This window comes from Mesoplodon densirostris, chromosome 8 (assembly GCF_025265405.1).
Source record: "Mesoplodon densirostris isolate mMesDen1 chromosome 8, mMesDen1 primary haplotype, whole genome shotgun sequence".
NCBI classification, from domain to species: domain Eukaryota; kingdom Metazoa; phylum Chordata; class Mammalia; order Artiodactyla; family Ziphiidae; genus Mesoplodon; species Mesoplodon densirostris.
This window is the reverse complement of record NC_082668.1, coordinates 47,460,465-47,482,333: the sequence shown is the minus strand read 5'-3', so window position 1 is coordinate 47,482,333 and position 21,869 is coordinate 47,460,465. Positions and strand designations below refer to the sequence as shown.

At 34.1% G+C, this 21,869-nt stretch overlaps 1 protein-coding gene across 1 annotated transcript in view; it reads left to right on the top strand.

Moving 5' to 3' along the window:
• Positions 1-5,515: 5,515 nt before the first annotated feature.
• The window catches only part of COL3A1 (collagen type III alpha 1 chain), a 39,538-nt gene continuing 23,184 nt past the window's right edge, over positions 5,516-21,869 (top strand). Inside the window, exons 1-8 of the mRNA XM_060107076.1 lie at positions 5,516-5,762; positions 15,850-16,052; positions 16,307-16,357; positions 16,795-16,908; positions 18,168-18,239; positions 20,008-20,061; positions 20,813-20,866; positions 21,627-21,680. Coding sequence (XP_059963059.1) covers positions 5,684-5,762; positions 15,850-16,052; positions 16,307-16,357; positions 16,795-16,908; positions 18,168-18,239; positions 20,008-20,061; positions 20,813-20,866; positions 21,627-21,680 — 681 coding nt within the window. The 5' untranslated portion in view covers positions 5,516-5,683. The remainder of the gene's footprint in view (positions 5,763-15,849; positions 16,053-16,306; positions 16,358-16,794; positions 16,909-18,167; positions 18,240-20,007; positions 20,062-20,812; positions 20,867-21,626; positions 21,681-21,869) is intronic.

Genomic DNA, 21,869 nt, shown 5'->3' with positions numbered 1-21,869 from the left:
ATCTGCATTTTAGAAATTCTATTCCCAGCAGGCATCCGTACGTACCAAGATGGCAGAAAGAGAATGCCTAATATTTCAACTACTTCATTCCAATCCAGTCATTCTTTTTTTACATTTATGACCTATTACCTACGATCTACACAGGACTGTGTTTGCTGCTGTGCATGATTTTTAAAAGGAGATGGGAATAAAAAATAAGAATAACCTATAGGCAGGAATAAAATAAATATATAAATAAACATAAATATAAAGCAAAATTACAAAAATGGACATTGTCACATGAAAGCTAAGACTCCCGAGGACAACACTCACATCCTTTGGAACAAAAGGAGCCTATTTACCATAGCTTCATTCCACCAAGAATCTAATATTGGAATTATTCCATATACCAATAACATGCCTAAATATAAAGCTTCTTTAAACATGATTTAATGTATAGACAAAAATGCAGGCTTCAGACAATCAAGCAGAATATTTGTTACATGAGCAGTAATGCTGATCTGAAGAGGGGTTAGTTGTACAGTGTAACAGTCATAATAAGTTATACCTGGAAAGGCCATGTTTCCCTCCATTTATTTGGTGAGAGAGAAGCAGGTGGCTCTAAATTTCTTTGTCCTAAAGAATTATTTGGATTAAGAGACCCTAAATATGGCCCCCATGGAATATCTGAATATAAAAATATTGAGAGGAATTAAAATCACTCTCCATTTGAAGCATGTAAATCCAATAAATTTGGCTTTGGCCTATCTCATGCTTCTATCAGAAGATCGTAATTTGGGCTTTCTTTTTATCTTCAGACAGAATTGGCTTCATTTGAAAAGCTATTGCAGCTGTGTTGGATACTGCTGAAAATTCCTAAGTATGACTCAGATGACAAATTATATTTGATAGAGAGTCTGGTGGGATTTGCAGAGTGGAGCTTCAATCCTGAGAATGATTAAGTTAACTGAAGACCCAACAGGGAACTTCTGAACTCTTACAAGATGTTACTCCCGGACTCTGTGTCACCTTTGTGACAAAATTTATAAAGTAATCACACTGTTCTGGAATGAGTCCGTATGTTAGGTAATGAGATAGATTCCAATTTTCTGTGAATTTTCAAATATAATTACAATAATTATGATGGCAAATAAATATCATTGAAACATAAGTATATAAAGACTTCATTCCAGGAGGACATAATCATAATACTTCATAAACTTTCACAATTCAAACACATACATTAAAGCAGTTTCCAGGGGACTTTCCTGGTGACGTAGTGGTTAAGAATCCACCTGCCAGTGAGGGGGACACGGGTTCCATCCCTGGTCCGGTCCCTGGTTCTGTCCCTGGTGCCACATGCCATGGAGCAACTAAGCCCGTTCGCCACCACTACTGAGCCCGCGCTCTAGAGACCGTGAGCCACAACTATTGAAGACCGCATGCCTAGGGCCCGTGCTCCACAACAAGAGAAGCCACTGCAACCAGGAGCCCCTGTTCACCGCAACTAGAGAAAGCCCACGCACAGCAACGAAGATCCAACGCAGCCAAAAATAAATAAATAAATTAATTGATTTTTTTTAAAAGCAGTTTCCAGGAAATTTTACTTGCTCAAATTTTAGTCAAGCTTTAAAAGTATATGTGAATATATTAAAAATATATTTGCATATTTATATAAGCATATACACAGACACACATATAGACACACAAACACAGATGTGAATTCTCTTGCATGCCCTAAGATTGAACTCCATCATTCAGTATAAACTAATGAGGATTTACTCAAAACTTCTTAAATTACAGCAACACTGGAAATTAAATGATGAGCTGAAATCAGAATATTTCTTTTTAAAGATTAATGATGAGCCGAAATCAGAATATTTCTTTTTAAATTGGTCATTAACTCTACAACTGTATCCTTTCTCCATCTTTTTACAATCCCTCATCAGAAAAAAAAAATGTATTCACCCAATTCCTAAATTGCATAAAAATATTGTTACCACATCAGTGACTAACCCAAGTGGAAAACATGGTGAAAAAATTTTGGAAAGCAAGCTATTTAATTCCAATTCCAATGAGTAATTTTGAGGTCATGTAACCTCATTGAACTTTCTGTTCAATCTTGGGGTAATTTTCAGTTGAAAAATACCAGGAGAGAAATGCAGAACCTCAGGCTTAACAACAAACGATATAAAAAATAGATAAGAATAGAGATACTTAGTGTTTCCAAAATGAGTACGTGTAGCACACTTCATTTTACTAAACATCAAGGAAACGTGAGTCCTGTCCAAAAGTAAAATTTCTAGGTTAAAGAGAAGCGGTTATCAATATAGTTCTATAGGAACAAAAATAAGGAGACAATTAACCCTACTTTAGGGAATAAAAGGAAATTACAGGGTCTTGAAGAACTGATCATAGTAATCATTCAGAAATTTGCCTGTCATGTCCCACTACCAATCTCACTGCCTCAATCTTAGATATACCTGTGGTTAGAAGTGTCCCAGTCATTCAATACAACATGACATTTGCAACCACATTTTGGCTCTACTACACACATATTGGTATTTGTTTACATTATTTTAAAGGGAACACATCTCTCCAAACATGTTTTCACCACATAAAGTCAGTGAACTGACCCACCTCTCTAAGAATAGCAAAGAAACTTTGCATTGTATTTTACAATTGTAACTTATCCTATTTTAGGCTGCAATTCTGCTGTGGATTCAGTATATTTTTAAGTGAATCTTACCACAGATACATTTTAAATGGTTTTACAGCGATTTGAAAGCATATAGAAAATGTCCATTAAAAAATGCACCTCCTTTGCTTAAAGAAGAAAGTTATATATGAAGCAGTACGAGAGAGAGAGAGAGAGAGAGAGAGAGAGCGGGAGAGGGAAAGAGAGGGAGAGACTTCTCTTCCATGTGTTTTTCATGATGGAGGTAATTGATTTTCTTATCGCTATTGTAGAGAGCACTGCTGACATTCACTGGCTTACTGAGTTCATCACAGCTGTGCTTATGCATCTCTCCCAAGCTCCATTTTCCACTGAACTGGAAAAGATTTGAATTTTTGTTTGATAATCTGCCACACCCTTGCTTTCCTCATCTTTTTAGTCACCCTCTTTGTTAAAGGAGAACCAGATTAATCAGTGCTTTAGTTGGTGCAGGTGTTTAGATTTGTGTTAAAACTCTAAATGTGATCCAGAGAGCAAAATGACATGTCTGTGTGAACTGGTTAATATCAGGGAAGTCAGGGAGGTATAGAAATCAATGTGTGTCTAGATTACTATGAGGACATCAGCCCTTGGACTGCATAATAGAATTCAACACTGTGTGTATTTTGTCCAGTCGTGACACCAGCTGAGATCCACATCCATCTAGACACCTTATTAGAAAACATTTTGACATGAAGAGGAAAATAAGATCTGAGACATAGAATACAAAGGATCCTGGTGCAGGACCTCCAGATATGCTTGAGGTAGTGAAGAATGCCAAATCAGAAAATCTGTAGTATGAGATTTATCTCTGGATCTCTCATGGATACCTTAAAACACAACAATTATTTTTTGTGCAAAATATCAGCTAACTTTTTAAAAATGAGTACATCAATCATGAGTTTTTCTCATGGGTATAAAACTTTTATTTGAATAGATAACCAAATTAAGAATTTTAGGACAAACCAAAAATACAATAGAAATTGTATATGTAATGCCTGAAATAAAGCATAAAAAGCATTATTTACAAAATAATGTATCTAATTTTCCACATTGGAAAACAATTCTAATGAATAAATTTAATAAATTTCAACTTTTATTGATCATGTACATAAGATAATGAATACAGATATATAAATTTTTTTATGCAAGTGTCAGAGACACCAGGAGAAAAATGAATCATGTTTCTGAATTGGTTTGAACACAAGGGTTTTTTTTTTTAATATAAAGTGAAGATGATTGAAAGACAGAAAAATGTATATAACAGTCTTTTCCCCCAACATCTCCACTATGATCCAATAGCAAAGCTTATTTTCATGATTGTTCAACTGTTACTTTTTTTCCCTCAAGTAGTGTATCTCTGGTCTAAAATCAGAAGATGTACAAGAGGTTGGTCCAACTAGTTTTCTTTTCCTGTCACCAGATGATGTCATCTACATTTGGACGTCTTTGTGCTTTTAGTAACTGGGCCTGTAGGGAGGCAAGTGTACAACTGTCCTCTCTTATAGAATAGATGTATAACTACAATTATACAAATAACATGTAAATTGAGTAAAAAATTGTGTAACATGAATTGGGAGAAAGAGAAAGAAGAAGATGAAAACAGTTTTAACGGAGGAAAGTCTTGAATGGGTATTAGAGAAGTGACTTCCATGAATTGGTGTGAGATGGGGAGAATTTTACATGCGCATACATGCGTGGAGATGGGCATGGCTAAGTTGACATGGAAAAAATAAAATAAATGCAGGTGACCTTGATTAGAATTGAATAGCTCATGTAGAATAGAGAGATGAATGAAGGAACTATGGACTGATGATTAGGGTATAAAGAAATATCTTGATTAATAGAAATAACTTGGTACTGTGGACAAGCACATTTTTCTTGCAAAGATTTATCAAAGACCTATAAATAGTATTTGCCCCTCTTTAAAATATGACCCAGAAATTACTCCCCATATCCAGAAATACATTGAAAAGCTATGTTAAGGTGGCCTGGAAATTATACATACAAAAGTCTAAATTGAGAAATATTTATACTAATATTTATACCAATCTAGATAAAATGAGAACTTTTGGTACTCTTTTGATATTTCATGTGATAAGCTCTTTCTCTTTCTGTTTCTTACAAAGTCAAGACATGAAGGGTAAATGTTTCTCTAGAAAAATCCGTTTCAGCTTTTACAAGCAGTATAAAATTTGCACCCTCACAAGGAATTACTCTTTGGCTGGCTAAAGAAATTTGTGAAAAATAGAAACAGCTATAGATTAGTATCTAACTTTTAAGGTGCCATTCAAACATATCTTAGATACTTAATCTTTTGACATTTGCCTGAAACTGAATTTCCAGGAGGACCCAGAGTGGGTGGATGAATGAAAGGGACAAACAGAGGCTTTTCTTCCAGTTAATCTTTTACAGTTCCCTATTTAAATTGACTTAGGGTGGATTCTGGCAAAATCCCAATATAAAAGTCTTCTAGGAAGATCGGGTTGGCAAATTAGTCATGCCCAAGAAAAGGGCATCAAGAAATTTCTCAAAATGATGCAGTTGTTAATAAGGGGAAATAAAAAAATAACCACATCTAAGTCTTTTATTAAAACTCAAGGCAGAACTTTTGGATATATATTCCTAAGTTGTGCAAAGACACGTATGACTAAAATATGAAACAAACTTATACATACACAGATAGACACAAGCTCCAGATGTGCAATTTCTCCTAAGTTGTGTGTTGTATCTTCCATAAGGGAAAAAGACATATTAATCATTTCTTTTACTGCTCAGGGGATGGGTGCTGCTCTCATATTTCAGAAAGGGGCTGGAGAGCGAGAGAAGCCAAACTTTTTCCTATTTAAGGCCAAAGCACAGGAATCTCAGTGGCTGAGTTTTATGACGGGCCCGGTGCTGAAGGGCAGGGAACAACTGATGGTGCTACTCTGAGCTGCTTTGCTTTTCTCCTTTTTGCACAAAGAGTCTCATGTCCGATATTTAGACATGATGAGCTTTGTGCAAAAGGGGACCTGGTTACTTTTCGCTCTGCTTCATCCCACTGTTATTCTGGCACAACAGGAAGGTGAGTAGGTACCGATTTCAAGAAACTTTATGGGTTTTTTGCCTTTACTTCTCTTTACAAATCAGTATAAAGGGGAAACCAGTCTCCTAAAAGCTAATTTCCCCTGTCAGCTCCCAGCTGTGAAATGTAGAACTGACCAGGGTGGTGCTTTTTACATTTGCTTAAAGAGAATACTGTCCGTTTTGTATTTAAAAGTTCTCTGGTTGTTGAAGATAAAGATGTTCTTGTACTAACTTGTTTTCACGTTAATGGTACTGGAACCTTTTAAAAATGGCTTTAAAAAGTTCCCCTCCTGGATTGTTAACATCGTGGAATGCTTCCCTAAGCAGTCTGGAAGTTATTGGTCTCTTGTAATACCTTTATGCTCTCCTTTGTATGCTGGATTCTTTGTAAAGATAGAGCATTAAGCATTGTCTACCCAGTATGATAATGCATCTTAAAAATAGCATGCATTAAGGATAGTCTAAAGGAAAACACTATACATTATTAGAACCATTGAAATATATTTTTGTAAAATGGCAACAAGGTAATATCTGCAATGTTCTTTAAACGGGTTCAAACTGTAAAAGGGTTTCATTGTTCCTGTTTGTATTCAGTTTCAAGCACTTACATGGTTGATTAATACTTATCTTCTAATAATTTATTGTTAAGGGCCTAGTGTTTTCTGCATGTTCTACACTTTAACTGCATTTACACTGACAAAGAGAATATTTATGAAAATATTTTCAACAGGAATGTTTGACTTTTCTGCAAACAAGGTAAAGATATTAGTACTCTTTGACTTCAAAAAGTTGATTTGTTCTATTTTCTAATAAGTGCAAATGATGGTTCTCATGTTCTAATTTCCTCAAAACCATGTTTGGTTCATTATCTTACTGTGTGAAAATATTTCTTTTAATTCATATGTTTCTCAGAGTCATTAAAATACCAGACATATTGGAATTAAAACTTTCATAGAAATAAGATCTTTAAATGCTAAATTTGAATATACTAGAAGAAATCATTACACATTCATTTCTATGTGCACATAATTTAAAAAATGTTTACATTTAAACCTATAGTTTTTGCAAACATGGTGTCTGAAAACAGTTTTTCATTTTTAATGTCAAATATCTTTAATGTCCTATAGGTTGTATATGTAAGTAGGGAGGAAACACCCAATGATCTTTCTTCAGTTATATTCAGCCCATGGCCACAAACAGAAAGAAACACCCATGTTCCTTGTTCCCTTCATTTCCTCTCCTCCTTTTTCCTCTCCTCCCTTCCTTTCTCCACCTTCTTATCTCTCCACCCCTTTTGACTCCTTTAGACCTCTTCCCCCTTGTCATTCCTTCACTAGTCAACCCACCCCCTTCCTAGGCAAGACCATCTCTCCTCATCTCTCCTCCTCCTTCCCCCCTCCCTCTATCACCCCCCCCTCATCCCCTAGTGCCCTCTGTGTGGCTCCATCTCTTTTCTTTCTTCCCTCCTCTTGTCTCCTCCCCCTTTCCTTCCCTTGAATTCTCAATCCTCTTTCCTCTGTTCCTCTCCTTTTCTCCTCCCCATTCTATTCTCCCAGAAGATGCCACAACCCCTAGTCCTTCCTTGGCTAAAATACCAAATGACTTCTACCATACCTCCACCTCAATCAAGACTTTTACCTTTTTAAAAATCCTTAAATTCTGCTAATTTCTGGGGAAAAAATCACAAAGTTCTCATTTATTGGAAAGACTACAAACCTTTAATGTTTAGTTCAAAAGAGTGACAAAATATTTGTGGTTGCCTGGTGGTTACAATCTTTTATAATCATTATGGCTATTTTTCTTCTCAATCCCACTTCAGAGGGGAAAAAAGTGTTTGATACCTACAGGATCTTTATATCACATAAGTTCTTTTTATTTTCCCTTTTCCCTTTAGCTGCAGAATATAATAAAAAACTATGAAATTTTGCTGATCCATTTGTATGCTTTTATGCTCAAAAGAAGTTATAAAGGATTTTGTTCAGTTTACTGCTTTTGTTTCTCATGAAAAAAGATGTTTAAGTTTTTTTTGAGATAGTAACATCTTATGTTCCCTGGAGGTTTTATAAAACAAGACCAAAAATTGCTGGTAGATTAGTTTTGGAGAGGTTATAGGAGGTGGTTGAATATACAACACATTGAGAATAGTCATATATAGTTCTGGGATATGGGTTTCTTATAAATGCCCTGAGAATCCCAGAAACGGAACAGCTCCAATAAGCACTAACTTCTAGTCTACTCACACAAATATTCTAGAGCATAAAACATGTCCTCACAAAGAATTTTGGTCTTTTTACAAATCTGTGAAAGTTCTATCTAATTCATGTATTTTCTTCTACCAATGGAGAAACATGTTCTATTTTATATTTCCTGTAGTTTATAAACATGCCAGATTTTAAGCACAAAGACTTGCCACCTAGTGGCTGACAGACAGTTACCATTTGCATAACCAATGCCAACATAAATGTTACAGAGCTGGATTCCGTACTTTATAATGAGATTTTAAAATATAATATGTGTGAATTTTAAATATTAAATACTACTTTCCTAATAAAAAGGGTATATTACTGATAAAATATTGTCAAACACATATACTCAAACACAAACACATGGTAGCAAGATTCAAAGACTTTTAGGAAATGGGCTTGAATGTTATGGCCATTTTGAAAATTCCATATATAACTATTCCACATATAATATATAACTATTTTTGTGAATATTTGTCAAGTTTGTGAGTTTAGGACTATTTGACATATTTTAGTTACTGCTTATTAAATAGATAAAAGGATAAAAAGTTATTACTAAGTAATATTGCTTCATTAGGGCAAAGAGATAAACTTTATTTTAATTAAAAGTGTTCTAATGTTTGAGCTTATATTTAGTTACTCGGCTAATTACACTGTGATAATGAACTGTGGGCATTTAATTGTTTTAGAATTAAAGTCCACTGTAAATGGACTCAGAGAAATCAGTTCCTTATCACAGGTTATGAGAGTCAATTTTCTTTTACACTAATTTCCATTATGCTTTAAGAGGGGATTTGTAACTGATCAAGCACACTTTGAATTGCTAAATCTACTTTTTAAATAGGAGGCTCATCTAAAATTTAAACAGAAATTATCTTCAGCTCTGTAAAAACATAAATTCCAAGAAAATAAAGTATTGGTACAAAATTTTGTGTTTTTCATTAATGATACCTTGCATTTCCTCCCCACCTCTAGAGTATTCAACATCAGATGACCTAAAGGCCTCTAAGTAAATAGATATTCTGATTAAATTCTGAAATTAAACATCTCTGTATTGTAAGAGAAAAGAACAAAGCCACTGGAACAATTCTGGAAAAGAAAGACTGTGGTTATGTGCTTGTAACTAATTCAGATTCTTGGGTTGATGTCTTATCTACAGGCTCATTATAAAAAATCAAGAACCGTTTGTTACGAGTTTTCTAGGAGTAGAGTTGAGACTAAAAGCCCTCACAAAAGTCTCTGTTCCACACCTACAGAGTTGCATGCTAGAACTTGAGTAGTCACTCAGGGAGAAGAGTGCCATCTACTGAAACACCATGGTTTCCTTTGTGGATGACTGGTGCAGAGTTCCAAAGATTATGTAGCTCAGTTCTTTCATTTTGTAACATCAGATGATCTCACCACCTTGAAGTGATTAAAGTGGATTGCTTAAGAGTTAACATTTTAAAGATGAAAGATGTTATTGCCTTTGTTGGACATGAAGAACATTTGTAAAGTTTCCAGGTCTACAATAACTTTCTGGAACCGTCTCAGTGGGCTGTTTCTCGTAAAACAGTTTTTCCTGGAAAAAAGTGTAGTGCTGTTGTTTTCTACATTCAAAAGAAAAAAATAAAATAGAAAAGAAAAGAGAGGGGTGATATGATGTAAAAAAAATCTAGAGTTTTCAAAAGGGAAACTTGGCCTGTTTCACGTCAAGATGACAACGGAAAAAATAAGATAGCAATTCTTACACAAATCATTTGTTAACTGCAGTTTGGGGAGTTATATTAAACACTAGAATTTCTGTCTGTGCCTAATGAAAACACAGCAGAAACGGATTCCTTTCAGATTAACTAATAAAACCCTTGTATTTTCCATGACTGAGGTCAAGAACTGCCGTTTAAAATGTAATCTTAGTGAACAAAATGAAAAGTTCAAAGAAGAGGGCAAAAATTAAAGTGCCCCAAAGATGTAAACATTGAACATAAAGGATTCAGAACCTATTAAAAATTAAATTTGCTTTGAAAAGTCACATTAAGAAATTACTGCTTCAGTAAATTGGCATTTATTTTTCCAAAACTTTGTTTTCTATAGTATTTGGTGTGGAGGATAGCAAACAGTGACTGTGTTTCTCAAGTTAATTAAAATCAGAGAAACACTCTGGAGCTGCCTGGTATGTTCATAAATGTCCAGATTCAGAAGGGAAGCTTTTAATGAAGTTAGAAGTTCATTAATATGACTCATTTAGTAACTATATTTTCTGAAAATCAATCTTAGACATCCTAAATATGTTTTTTTTGCACTGGATACATAAGCCTTATCTGTTTATTGTTGCTGCTGATAGGATCCTGCTTCTCTGTATCTAGTAAAATGTATGCTGAGTTCCCAGTCCCAGTTAATCCTGTTGGTGGTCTGGATGTCATTAGGGTGGTCTTGGAGATTAAACTCTTTTTCGTAAGGTCAGGAGAAAATAAACAACAGAATTCAACTCCAGATATTATCTTCTCGTTTTGAGGCCAGATTGAAAAGATATTCTGCAGAAAAATGTTATTCCTTAAAAAAAAAACAAAAAACAAAAAATAAACCCGTCTTTTTAGATTCTGATTTTAAGCTTGCAGGATTTAGAAACCATAATGGGACAGAGCTTTGAAGTTAACTTCTTTAATCCTACCCTGCCCTTGAAACTGCAGAAAGGGAATAGAGTGTAGTAGTTAAGAGTATGGAATTTAGAGACAGCTTTCCTAGGGTCAAATATTAGCTTTACCTCTTACCATATAAAACCTTGGGAAAATCACTTCATGTCTCTGTATCTCAGATTTCCCACCTGTAAAATGAGGATTATGACAACACCCACCTCACAGGGCCTGTGGGAAGCTTAAGTAAAATAGATATATGAAGCATGTTGCAGAACAGGGCCTGCAGCATAAGAGATACAGATACAAACTCTGCCTAGTATTAGTTTTACTAACACTGGAAAATAAAATTACTGTAAGGAAGAAATTAAAATACTTAATGATTTAGTGATAAGGAAGGTAAGAATAATATTTTGGTTATCAAACATAAAATTTAAAGATGTTTGCCAACTGTAATTATACAAGTAGAATATATTTTCCTCAGTATTCTTATAATTGATCACTAATCAGATTATATTATAATGTAATTGCTGATTGTTAGGTATATGATACTTCTAATTCTAATTCTCTAATATTTTTATTTTTCACAGGGCAAAATATTAACCACCTTAAAGGAAATTTCTAATTGGAGACATAAAAATCATTAACTCTAAAGAATAAAACAAGGAAACATCTAGAAATGATGATTCATAAAATTTCTTGGTTTGGGTTTTTTTTTTTTTTGTAGGGGACAAGAATAAGAAGAATCTACCTTGTCCATGCAAAACATTTTAAAATTGAAATTATCTATCTACTTAGGTCTACAGATATTTCCTTCAGTCCTTTTTGTTAATTCATCTAACATACTTTAACATACTCTGATTAATAATAAGCAGCCAAAACATATTTATTAAAAATGTATGTTCTTCAAACATAAGTATCATTTAAAAGCCAAACATATTTCAGTTGGAAGCTATATGAACTCCTTTTGCTCACGCTTATAAAATATTCAACTTTCGACAGTAACAGGAAAATAATGTTATGATAATTTGCATATCACATCTGTTATTTTTAGATTTTCAGGTTAAAGAAAACCTTCTCTCTGAAGGGGATTCAATAAGAAGAGAAGAGAAAAAAATTAAACTTATCACTCAAGCTAAATTAACAATTTGATTGGATGCTTTAAGACATATTATTTTTACTCCAAAAATGTAATTAAGACAAACATAAGTTGCATTATTTTTTAGTCACTACAGTAAAATTCTATCAAATCAGCATAAATTAACATTTGAAGAATGGAAACCAAAACAACAAAAAGGAAAGCTTTTAAGAACATCTGAAAATATTAAATTATGTTACTTGGTTTTATTTTTCTCTAAAGTTCCAAAACAGAGAGCTAGAAAATAAAAGAGTCAAAGAGCGGATTATGTCATACACTAGCTGCATTTTGTTTTATAACTTAGATGATGATTTAGTCTAATGCATTGTTTGAGTGACCACAGAGAAATTTATTTCAGGATGGTTCTTTGTACTAAGGAACAGAAACACTAAGTGACGTGAGAGGGGGGGTTAAAATTAATTACACATTGGAACAGGGAGACTTAGTTTAAGCAATAACAATAAAGGAAATAATTGGGAAATCTATTACTTGTCCAGCAGTAAAAATGAGATTATTTACCTTTTCTTTAACATATTTACCAAAGTATGTATCTTATCTTTTTCATCAAAGCTTCTTTGAATTTAGATATCTAAGAAAAGAAGGGAATAATATGAGATGACTACTGTTTCTGAATTCCCTTTTCTATTTTATTTCTAAATGCTGCAAGTGGCTAACTAGAGCATTTTATTCCTCTTGAAAACAAAACGTGTTTTTCCTCGACTCTGCCATGATTTTTTCATATATAACTAGGCTATGGTCCTAAAACTGAGGACCGTGAGACATCTGTGTAATAAGTTTAGCTTCTGAGAGAACATATTGTCAACCATATTTTGTCATGCACAAAACACAAAGTTAGAGGCAACTACATAGAATTCTCCATTCTTTCAACAAGGGTGACTGAGGCAGAACTGCAGAGAAAAGTCTGACTTTCAGCTACAAGTTTCTACAGGAACTGACTTTTCAGGAGAGCCAGATTTCTTTCAAATGAATGTGAGATAAGTTACGGCAATAAACAAAAGTGCATTAATTCTTACTTTTCAAGCATTCCACCTTTCTTCTTTTATTTAGAACAACATCACCTTTAAAAAAAAGAGAAGTACACCAAAATAACTCAACCTTTATACTGAGACCTCTATGTTTTAAAAAACATAACACACATGGCTTCTAATAAAATTTGGAAACAAAAGGCTAAATAATTTTCATTTATGTAACATTGAGTTTAACCCCAATTCTAAAAAATTCGTTTACAACTTTAATGTCAATATTATGCTCACTTGTTTAAAAGTTTGCAGAGCGAATGTAAAATACCATATCTCTAGGTTGTGATAGTACCTTCAATGAGACACAAATATAGGAGGATGAATACACAAGGGAAAATGTTTTATGTTAATTTTAAAACAGAATAAGAACATAGGAAGAGAAGATATTTAAAATACAACATGCTTGACCCTAGTTTTAACTGTTATCTTCATTTCTCTTTAATATGCCATCAGTATCCAACAGCTAATTTTTATAAAACAGGTCCTACGTTAAATATAGAAAGATATTCTTGACCCAAAAACAAAGAGCTAAAAGAAGTATTAGTAAAAACTGGTCATATCTTTTTCTTTTTTTTTCTCAGCTTTATTGAAGTATAAATGACAACTGAAATTGTATATATTTAAGGTGTACAACATGATGAGTTGATATCTATACACATTGTGAGATGATTACCACAATCAAATTAATTAATACATCCACATAGTTACATGTTTGTGTGCGTGTGTGTGTGTGTGTGTGTGTGTGTGTGTGTGGTGAAAACACTTAAAATCTACCCTCAGCAAATTTCAAACATATATTGGCCTATGGTCAATATTCTGTATACTAGTGATATCTTCAAGGAAGCCGAGAAGGCTGATATCCACATTATTAATGAGAAAAAACCTTGAGCTAAAACTAATCTGTTGGGACACTTCATATAACGTTAATTTAGAGAAATTTTTAAAAAATAATTCATCTTGAGAAAAGGGAGCCAGTGTAAAGTTTGAAGAGTGTATGTCATACAATTTTATTAAACAACCTTCCATCTCATCAAAATTTTCAGGTCTTTTCTGAAAACCAGTGAACTTAGCTCCTAAATATGTCGTTTCTGCTTAGAGAACAAATTTAATGCCTAGATCCTTTAAATTACTACTGTTCATAATAATATGGAAAAGATTGCACTTCTCTTAAGCATATCTTTCAAAACACCCTTTAAATAGGCCTACTTCGTTCACATGAGGTAAGCATTTTGGCATTCAGCTTTTATGCTCACAAAGTATAAAGGAACGCTCCTTTCAAAGCTTAGACAATATTTCTTTCCAATGTTCTCATCTGTTTCAAACATGGAGGAGGAACTAAAATAACTTTTTAAAATAAGCAGATTCTTTCTTGCCTACTTAAAATTGCAGTGAAACAATCATACTTTCTTTTATTAGCTGTAAACACATTGGGTAATTGTAACAAGAAAAGACTTTTAAACTTCTTGAATCCATCAGGGGTGTGGCACAAGATCATTAAAGTTGCATCTGCACACAGAGATGGAAATGAGGAGGGGAGGTATGCTGTAGAGTCTCTAGATTCTAAAATTCTTCTCTTTTTTTGCGGTACGCGGGCCTCTCACCATTGTGGCCTCTCCCGTTGCGGAGCACAGGCTCCGGACGCTCAGGCTCAGCGGCCATGGCTCACGGGCCTAGCCGCTCCGCGGCGTGTGGGATCCTCCGGGACCGGGGCACGAACCCGTGTCCCCTGCATGGGCAGGCGGACTCTCAACCACTGCGCCACCAGGGAAGCCCTAAAATTCTCCTTTTTCTGTGAACTTTTTTTTTACTGAATCAGCCAAACCTCTATACCCAAAATATTTAGCATTACTTCAGGTATGGAGAGGATATAAAAACGGGAACTTGAAGAGGTGATCTTCATGGCTGTATGTAGTATCCATGGCTGTATGTAGTATCCATGGCTGTATGTAGTATCCAGGTGGAAAAATCTCAGGACTCTCTCAAAGGCCTCTTGGCCACAAGGCACCAAAAAGTGTTCTTAAACGACTTGCCTTCTCCCAAGCAAGCCTCTTTCAACAGACAAAAGTTCAGGCTCTGAGAAAGTAAAATTTCACTGTTTCACAAAAATACAAATACTGAACAAGTATATGATTTGTTGTTGGCAAAAATTTTTTCAGATGTTTAGAAACTTGTAATTTATTTTCTCAATTACTGGCAAGCTATCATAGTAATGCTCGGGAGCTAAAGTTGTATTTAAGCACAGTCCACAGCTAATGCTTTAAGAATTGAGACCTGGTTTTATTTTGGCAACCCCTAAGCTGATTCATTGTTAATAGCTGCTGAAATTTCAGTATCTTACATATAATTAGGAAACAAGTCTAAAATTTTGGTTGAAGCAAATTTTTGACCATTTTAAGCCACACATACACATGGTCATGATTCATATTTTTCCCTATTATTCCTTGCCAATTTTTGTTTAAAAAATTTTTTTTAGTGATTTGGAAACTTCTTTACATCCATATGAGGTATACAATATATTATATTACATCATATTATGTTGACCTACTAATGCCCAACAGAGCTAGCAGTGATATTCAATACATACAATAAGACTTGTTAAGATTTTCCCAGGAATCTGGAAGAATTTTATGTTGCCAAGAGGAATTCAGTTTTCCCCTGAATTTCTCAACTAAGTTAATAAAATCCAGAAAGTCTTCAGAGTTAATGACAAAATCATCTTTATAGTTTAATGCTTGCATCTATAGTTAAAGCAAAGAATAGAAATTAGATAGAAAAACTTGTTTTCAATTGCACAATTAATAAATAAATATTTAAGTGATTGCCAGATTTCCACTGGTGTTAAGTTCTCCCTACAAGCAAAAGTAAAATACCTACTGGCCCTAAGGAAAATTTACCTTGGTATGCCAATTTGATGTTAATAAACAGATTTGGTATTTAACACAGTCTCTTACTACTTAGCAAATTATGGAGGAAGACCATGATATTCTTCATAATTTAATTTTTGGATTTTTTTGAATGTGCAAAATATTACACCATCTCTCTTATTTTTCAGTTGTGGAAGGAGGATGCTCCCATCTTGGTCAGTCCTATGCGGATAGAGATGTCTGGAAACCAGAACCATGCCAAATATGTGTCTGTGACTCAGGATCTGTTCTCTGTGATGATATAATATGTGATGACCAAGAATTAGACTGTCCCAACCCCGAGATCCCATTTGGAGAATGTTGTGCAGTTTGCCCACAGCCTCCAACAGCTGTGAGTTTAAAGAAAATCTGTACATACTCAAGATTCATATTTAAGCACATTAATAGTTCCTATGTCATAGGAGCCTGAAAGGAAGTGAAAGTAATGTCCAGCAAATAATCACATGGGTATTACCAGTAAAAGGTGAACCTTCCTGTTAAAAACCAGGGATTGGATGCAATTTAGGATAAGAAACTGGGACACATTTCATGGGAAAATTGTTCCTATCTATGTCTTGTTTAATCTATATCTTTTCCATTTATTAGCCCACTCGTCCTCTTAACGGTCAAGGACCTCAAGGCCCCAAAGGAGATCCAGTAAGTAAACATTCTACAGTGAAAGGAAATTAGTTCCTTGATGAGTTTGCTTTCTATTTTTTCCCCTTCTAATAACCTTTCCATATTTGAACTTTCATCATGTATCCATTTCCTTTAGTACCACATATTTAAATAATGATACATGATAACTCAAACTGAGAATCCATAATTGTGCATGTAAAGATTCAGATTTCCCCAACTTTGTTTAATGTCTTCATCCCTATTATTGGTTTGAAAAATAACATATAGGTCAATATACAAAGGAATAAATTACACTGAAATTATTCACATGATTTGGGTAAAAATGTATAGATTCCCAAGAAAACGTATCCCTTATGTTGATTTCTTATAAAGCATAGAAGCTACAATTTAATAATGATTCTAAATCACTAGGACTTTTCAGTGTTTTGTTTATTTTTATCTCTGATTTTTTTTAGGGTCCTCCTGGTATTCCTGGGAGAAATGGTGATCCTGGCCTTCCAGGACTGCCAGGTTCCCCTGGTTCTCCCGGGCCTCCTGGAATCTGTGAATCGTGCCCTACTGGTAGCCAGGTAATAAATTCCAGAACTAAAAGAGTGTCCCATTTAAAACTACCTGGTTCATTTTCTTTTCTTTAGTCTATATGACATCTCACTTCTGTGGGTTTCTTATATCTATTCTCTGATTTTATGTATTTAACAAATTTCCATCTAGTGCTTATATATGCTAGGCACTCTTCTAAGTGCTTTATAAATATTCACTTTTCCTCATAATTCTAATGCTATTGCTACTATATCTTTGCAAAATTTCCCAGCTTCTAAGTTCCCAGCATTAGGTTTGAAAAATGAGCCATCAACTCCCCAAAGAATTAACCTAGAGAATTTAGGAATTGCTGTAACTATTCTCCTTATAATCCTGATGGTAAAGCCTCTGAAAGTCTGGACAAAAGCAGCTGAAGAGCTACGAACACTCCTTAATGACTTCAAGTCCAGAGGATTATTCAAGCCTATGCAACTACTCTTGCCAAGCCTTCGGAGCTTATCCTGCTCCTCTTGAAAAGCATGGCAACCCACTAACTCTGCATGTAAAGCAGATAACTAAACAAATAAATAAGACAACATTTCTACTGCATGAAATTAGGAGAAATTAGAAAACATACATAAATATCACTCTGGGTTGAAAAAAAAGATTTTCAAAAATCAATTTGACAGGAAGCAAAGGATATAGTCTAACTTATTCTTATCTTGGTACCAAACAGAATCCATTCCTAGGCCTAGAATTCAAAATAAAATAATCTCTAAAACAATCCAATAAACACATGAACCTTTCTATTAAATCTCGTGCTTGTTTTCTACAGGGATGTTTACTTTTTGGCGTATCTGTTAGGTACATTAACCAAAAACTGGAGATATCAATTTTACTTGTATCATTAACTTTTGAGAAAGTAATTTGACATCATTTTTTCTGCTCAAAGTAAGAAAGTCAGATTATATGATCTCAAGGCTCTTTCAGCCTTCGTCTATGATCTTATGTTTCTAAGGCTGTAGATATCACTTAGAAATATTTTTAGTAAGAGCATATAGAAACAAATTGCATACAATCAGTTGAAAGATTTGTGCATTGCATAGGCAAGTATTTCTGTAAGACATCTAATATCTAAAGTTACGGAGAGATAGAATTAGCAAGATAAATAATACATACCACACTCTCTGACATGCAGAAAACTTTCTATCAGTGAACAGATGTTGCATGCATTTCTTCTAAATGCTTCTGAAAAGAATTATGATCTATATATCAACATGATCTTATCTACCTGGTCTCTTTGCTACAGAACTATTCTCCCCAGTATGAGGCATATGACGTCAAGGCTGGAGGAGGAATCACAGGCTATCTCGGGCCACCAGTATGTACATGTGTTTGTCAGCATTTAGAGAATAATTTAGCCTTCCACTCTGTTAAATCTTGAATTGTTGTTCTTCTAGTAATACAGTGTTATGACAGAGTTGTACAAAATAGCTTATTCTTTGTTAAGGTGGGAAAGAAAATGGTAGGTTTATCATGATCCTTCTTTCCTAACTCATTTTTTTCCTTCACTGCCTCTTATTTCATGCCTGTTTTGCCACTCCTTCCTTCTTTACAAAACCACCTATTCTAGGGGCACACCTGCCTTCATACTTAGGTCTCACACTCATATATTTCCTAATTTTAATCAAATTTTGTTATTTTTCACTTCCACTTTTCCTTTTTCTCACCTGAGTTGTTCAAAACCTTCTTTCAACGTCTGCTCACTATTCAACTGCTACTTTCTAGATGACAATCCACTTGATGAGAATCCAATACCACACTTCTTCTCACCTCAAATCCTGAAATCAAATACAAATATTTCCAGAATTTATCGAGTATTGAAGTTCATCTATTGTAAATGATATCAGTTCACATTGTATGCAAAGGGTTCCCTTCAAGGTAAATGACTTGAAGATTTGATAGAAGAAAATAGCAAAAAAGCATTGAAACCTAGACACGTGTGCTTGACGCATGGCACCCCATGTAAATGACCCTTGTTGAAGAATAGCCATTAGGAGGAGCAGTACTATGGAAGGTTACATTTTACTGCCAGAAACAGGTATGTATGCGTAAATGAGACATGAAGCTGGATTCCCAGGGATTATGGAAGATTGCTGCCCAGATCATTGGACCCCATAGTTGTGACTTCTAAAGTTAGAGAGGACAAAATTTCAGCTATTAGATCTAAATGATCAATTAAAGAAAGACCCTTAATTGGTAAAAAGTAAATTGTAAGAAGAGAATTTTACTCATCTTTAAAGTTTTAGAGGCTGTGACTTTTTTGTGTATATTTTAAAACCAGAAGGACAATTGTATTAACTATGTAAATGTAAACATCTGTTGTTACTCAGCTACATTCACATTATGAATCCTATTTTTCAATCAGAAAAACAAACCCAAAAAACTAAAAAATCCACTACTTATTAAGATTCCAGAAAAAAAGTTACAAGATAAAATTTAAGAAGAAACTCTAGTTTTATAAATTTATTAACAGTATTTATAAATAGCGTGCTACAAAACTGAAGATTTTCTAGTTTAACCTTTATTTCTGAACAATGATAAATCATTTACAATCTATTGTTGTCTCACGTACGATGAATCTTACATACGCAACTAAATCTTCATATCAACACAACTCAGTGATATGGTTAAGAACTTTTGAGTTGATTTACATCATTATTTTTAGAAACTGGGGTTTATAGTATGCAGATCAATATTTTTCCACATTGAGTTGAGCTGCCAGGCAAAAATATGCTTCTTCATCAGTTCAAGTATCACCCTAATGTTGCAGAGATTCTCAAAGCATTTTGTATAGATTTTTCCAGATTTTGAATGAGCTTTTTGGGGAACTCAGGTCAACATTTTATAACACCAATAATTTTTATTGACTCTGAGAGAATTTCATTTAGAGTGAAGTTTTTGTGATGAGATTTTCATTTAAAATTAATAAAATTAATTAATCTATGAATAGTTATCACATAATGAGGTATGCTGTTCTCATTTTTAAAGATGTCAGTATCATTCCAAACAGAGACATCTCTGATGCCTGGATATAGTGTATTTCAGATGCATTTATTTTGTACTTATCTTTCAAATTTTTGTTCCAGGGTCCGCCTGGCCCACCCGGTGCCCCTGGTGCATCTGGTCATCCTGGTTCCCCTGTAAGTATAGCCATTAATGGTGATTTCTTCTTCGTGCATATTATATGAATCAAGTTAATACAGATCTTGCTGTAATTTTGCCTTTCCAGCAAGCATAATCCCAATTAAGTAGAGAAGTAGAAACCAAGAAACTATCATTCCTTCAAAGATGTTGGAATTTCACATTTAGTTCCTTTTAACTATTAGCAATTAAAACCTTGGTAAAATTAAAACACATATTTAATTTGCATGTCATATGGCTTCAAGTCTGAAATAATTCAGTTTCAGTGGAATTAAGTGTGTAGAATGGAATAAATTAACTTTATTTTGACCTGAAAAATTGTGGTTTCAATATTTATAAACTAGAATAAAATTCACTGACTACATTCACAAATTCTGATTTCATACTGTCTTCAAGATGTAAATGAATCATATGAAGATTAAGTTAGTTTAAAAATATTTACGTAGGCTTCCCTGGTGGCGCAGTGGTTGAGCATCTGCCTGCCAATGCAGGGGACACGGGTTCGAGCCCTGGTCTGGGAAGATCCCACATGCCGCAGAGCAAATGGGCCCATGAGCCACAACTACTGAGCCTGCGCATCTGGAGCCTGTGCTCCGCAACAAGAGAGGCCGCGATAGTGAGAGGCCCGCGCACCGCGATGAAGAGCGGCCCCCGCTTGCCACAACTAGAGAAAGCCTTTGCACAGAAAAGAAGACCCAACACAGCCATAAATTTAAAAAAAAAAAATTTACGTATTATTCTATCCACTAGGGTTCTCCAGGATACCAAGGTCCCCCTGGTGAACCTGGGCAAGCTGGTCCTTCAGTAAGTAACAATTATATCTATATTTAATAAATTAACAGTTCTAGATAGAAACCACCTTCATTTTCTAAAACATAACTGGCAAATGTTACAAAATATAGATCAAATTTATTTAAAATAATAAATTGTACTTTTATGATCGTTGAAGTGGTTTCAAAGATCTTTTGGACTCAATGGCTTAGATATCTTAGAGACACTTACTATTTTAATCTAGGAATTTCCTGGCTAATTAGCCACCACCACAGTCCACTTCCTAGTGTGAATACAAATCCTCTTTCTCTTAAATATAGATTAATTATCCTGTAGCCACTCAGTTCACCTGCATGTCTACTCTTCTGAAATATAATTTTAAAATTAATTTCATAGAAATAAGCATAGTCTAACAAAGTCCACCAAGAAAACATGCTGTGTAAATAAGGTGAAGTTAGTTTAATATTTCAAAATATTTGAAAATACCTATACATTTAAAATTTCAATATCTCAAAAAATGTAGAAGTGCATTTGGGTTTATAAATACACACATGTGATATAAAATACTGATACATGGTACTTTTGATTTTCATAAAAAATAAGTTTAATAAACAGTAACAACTGGATTTAATATAGGTATACTATTAACTTGGTGTGTCATTTTCATGATGAGAAACATTGATAGTATTTTTTAAAAGGAGTTTGTTTCTAGAAATACACATAATTAGAATAATAAATTGATTGTAACAGAAAAATTTACAGATATATATGTTTTTTTATTTCCTTTTTTCAGGGTCCTCCAGGACCTCCTGGTGCTATAGGTCCATTAGGTCCTGCCGGAAAGGATGTAAGTTTTTAAGAATTGAATGGGGATACAGCAAAATTCAAGTTGGAATATTCTAAATAATATATCCCATGTTCTAGAATCTCAAAGAGAAAAACCTTACTCAAAACATTGTTGATATCTTAATAACTTTTTAGCTCATATTAATCTCTGAATATCTACATAGTATTTGCATGGCTACATATACCAGTT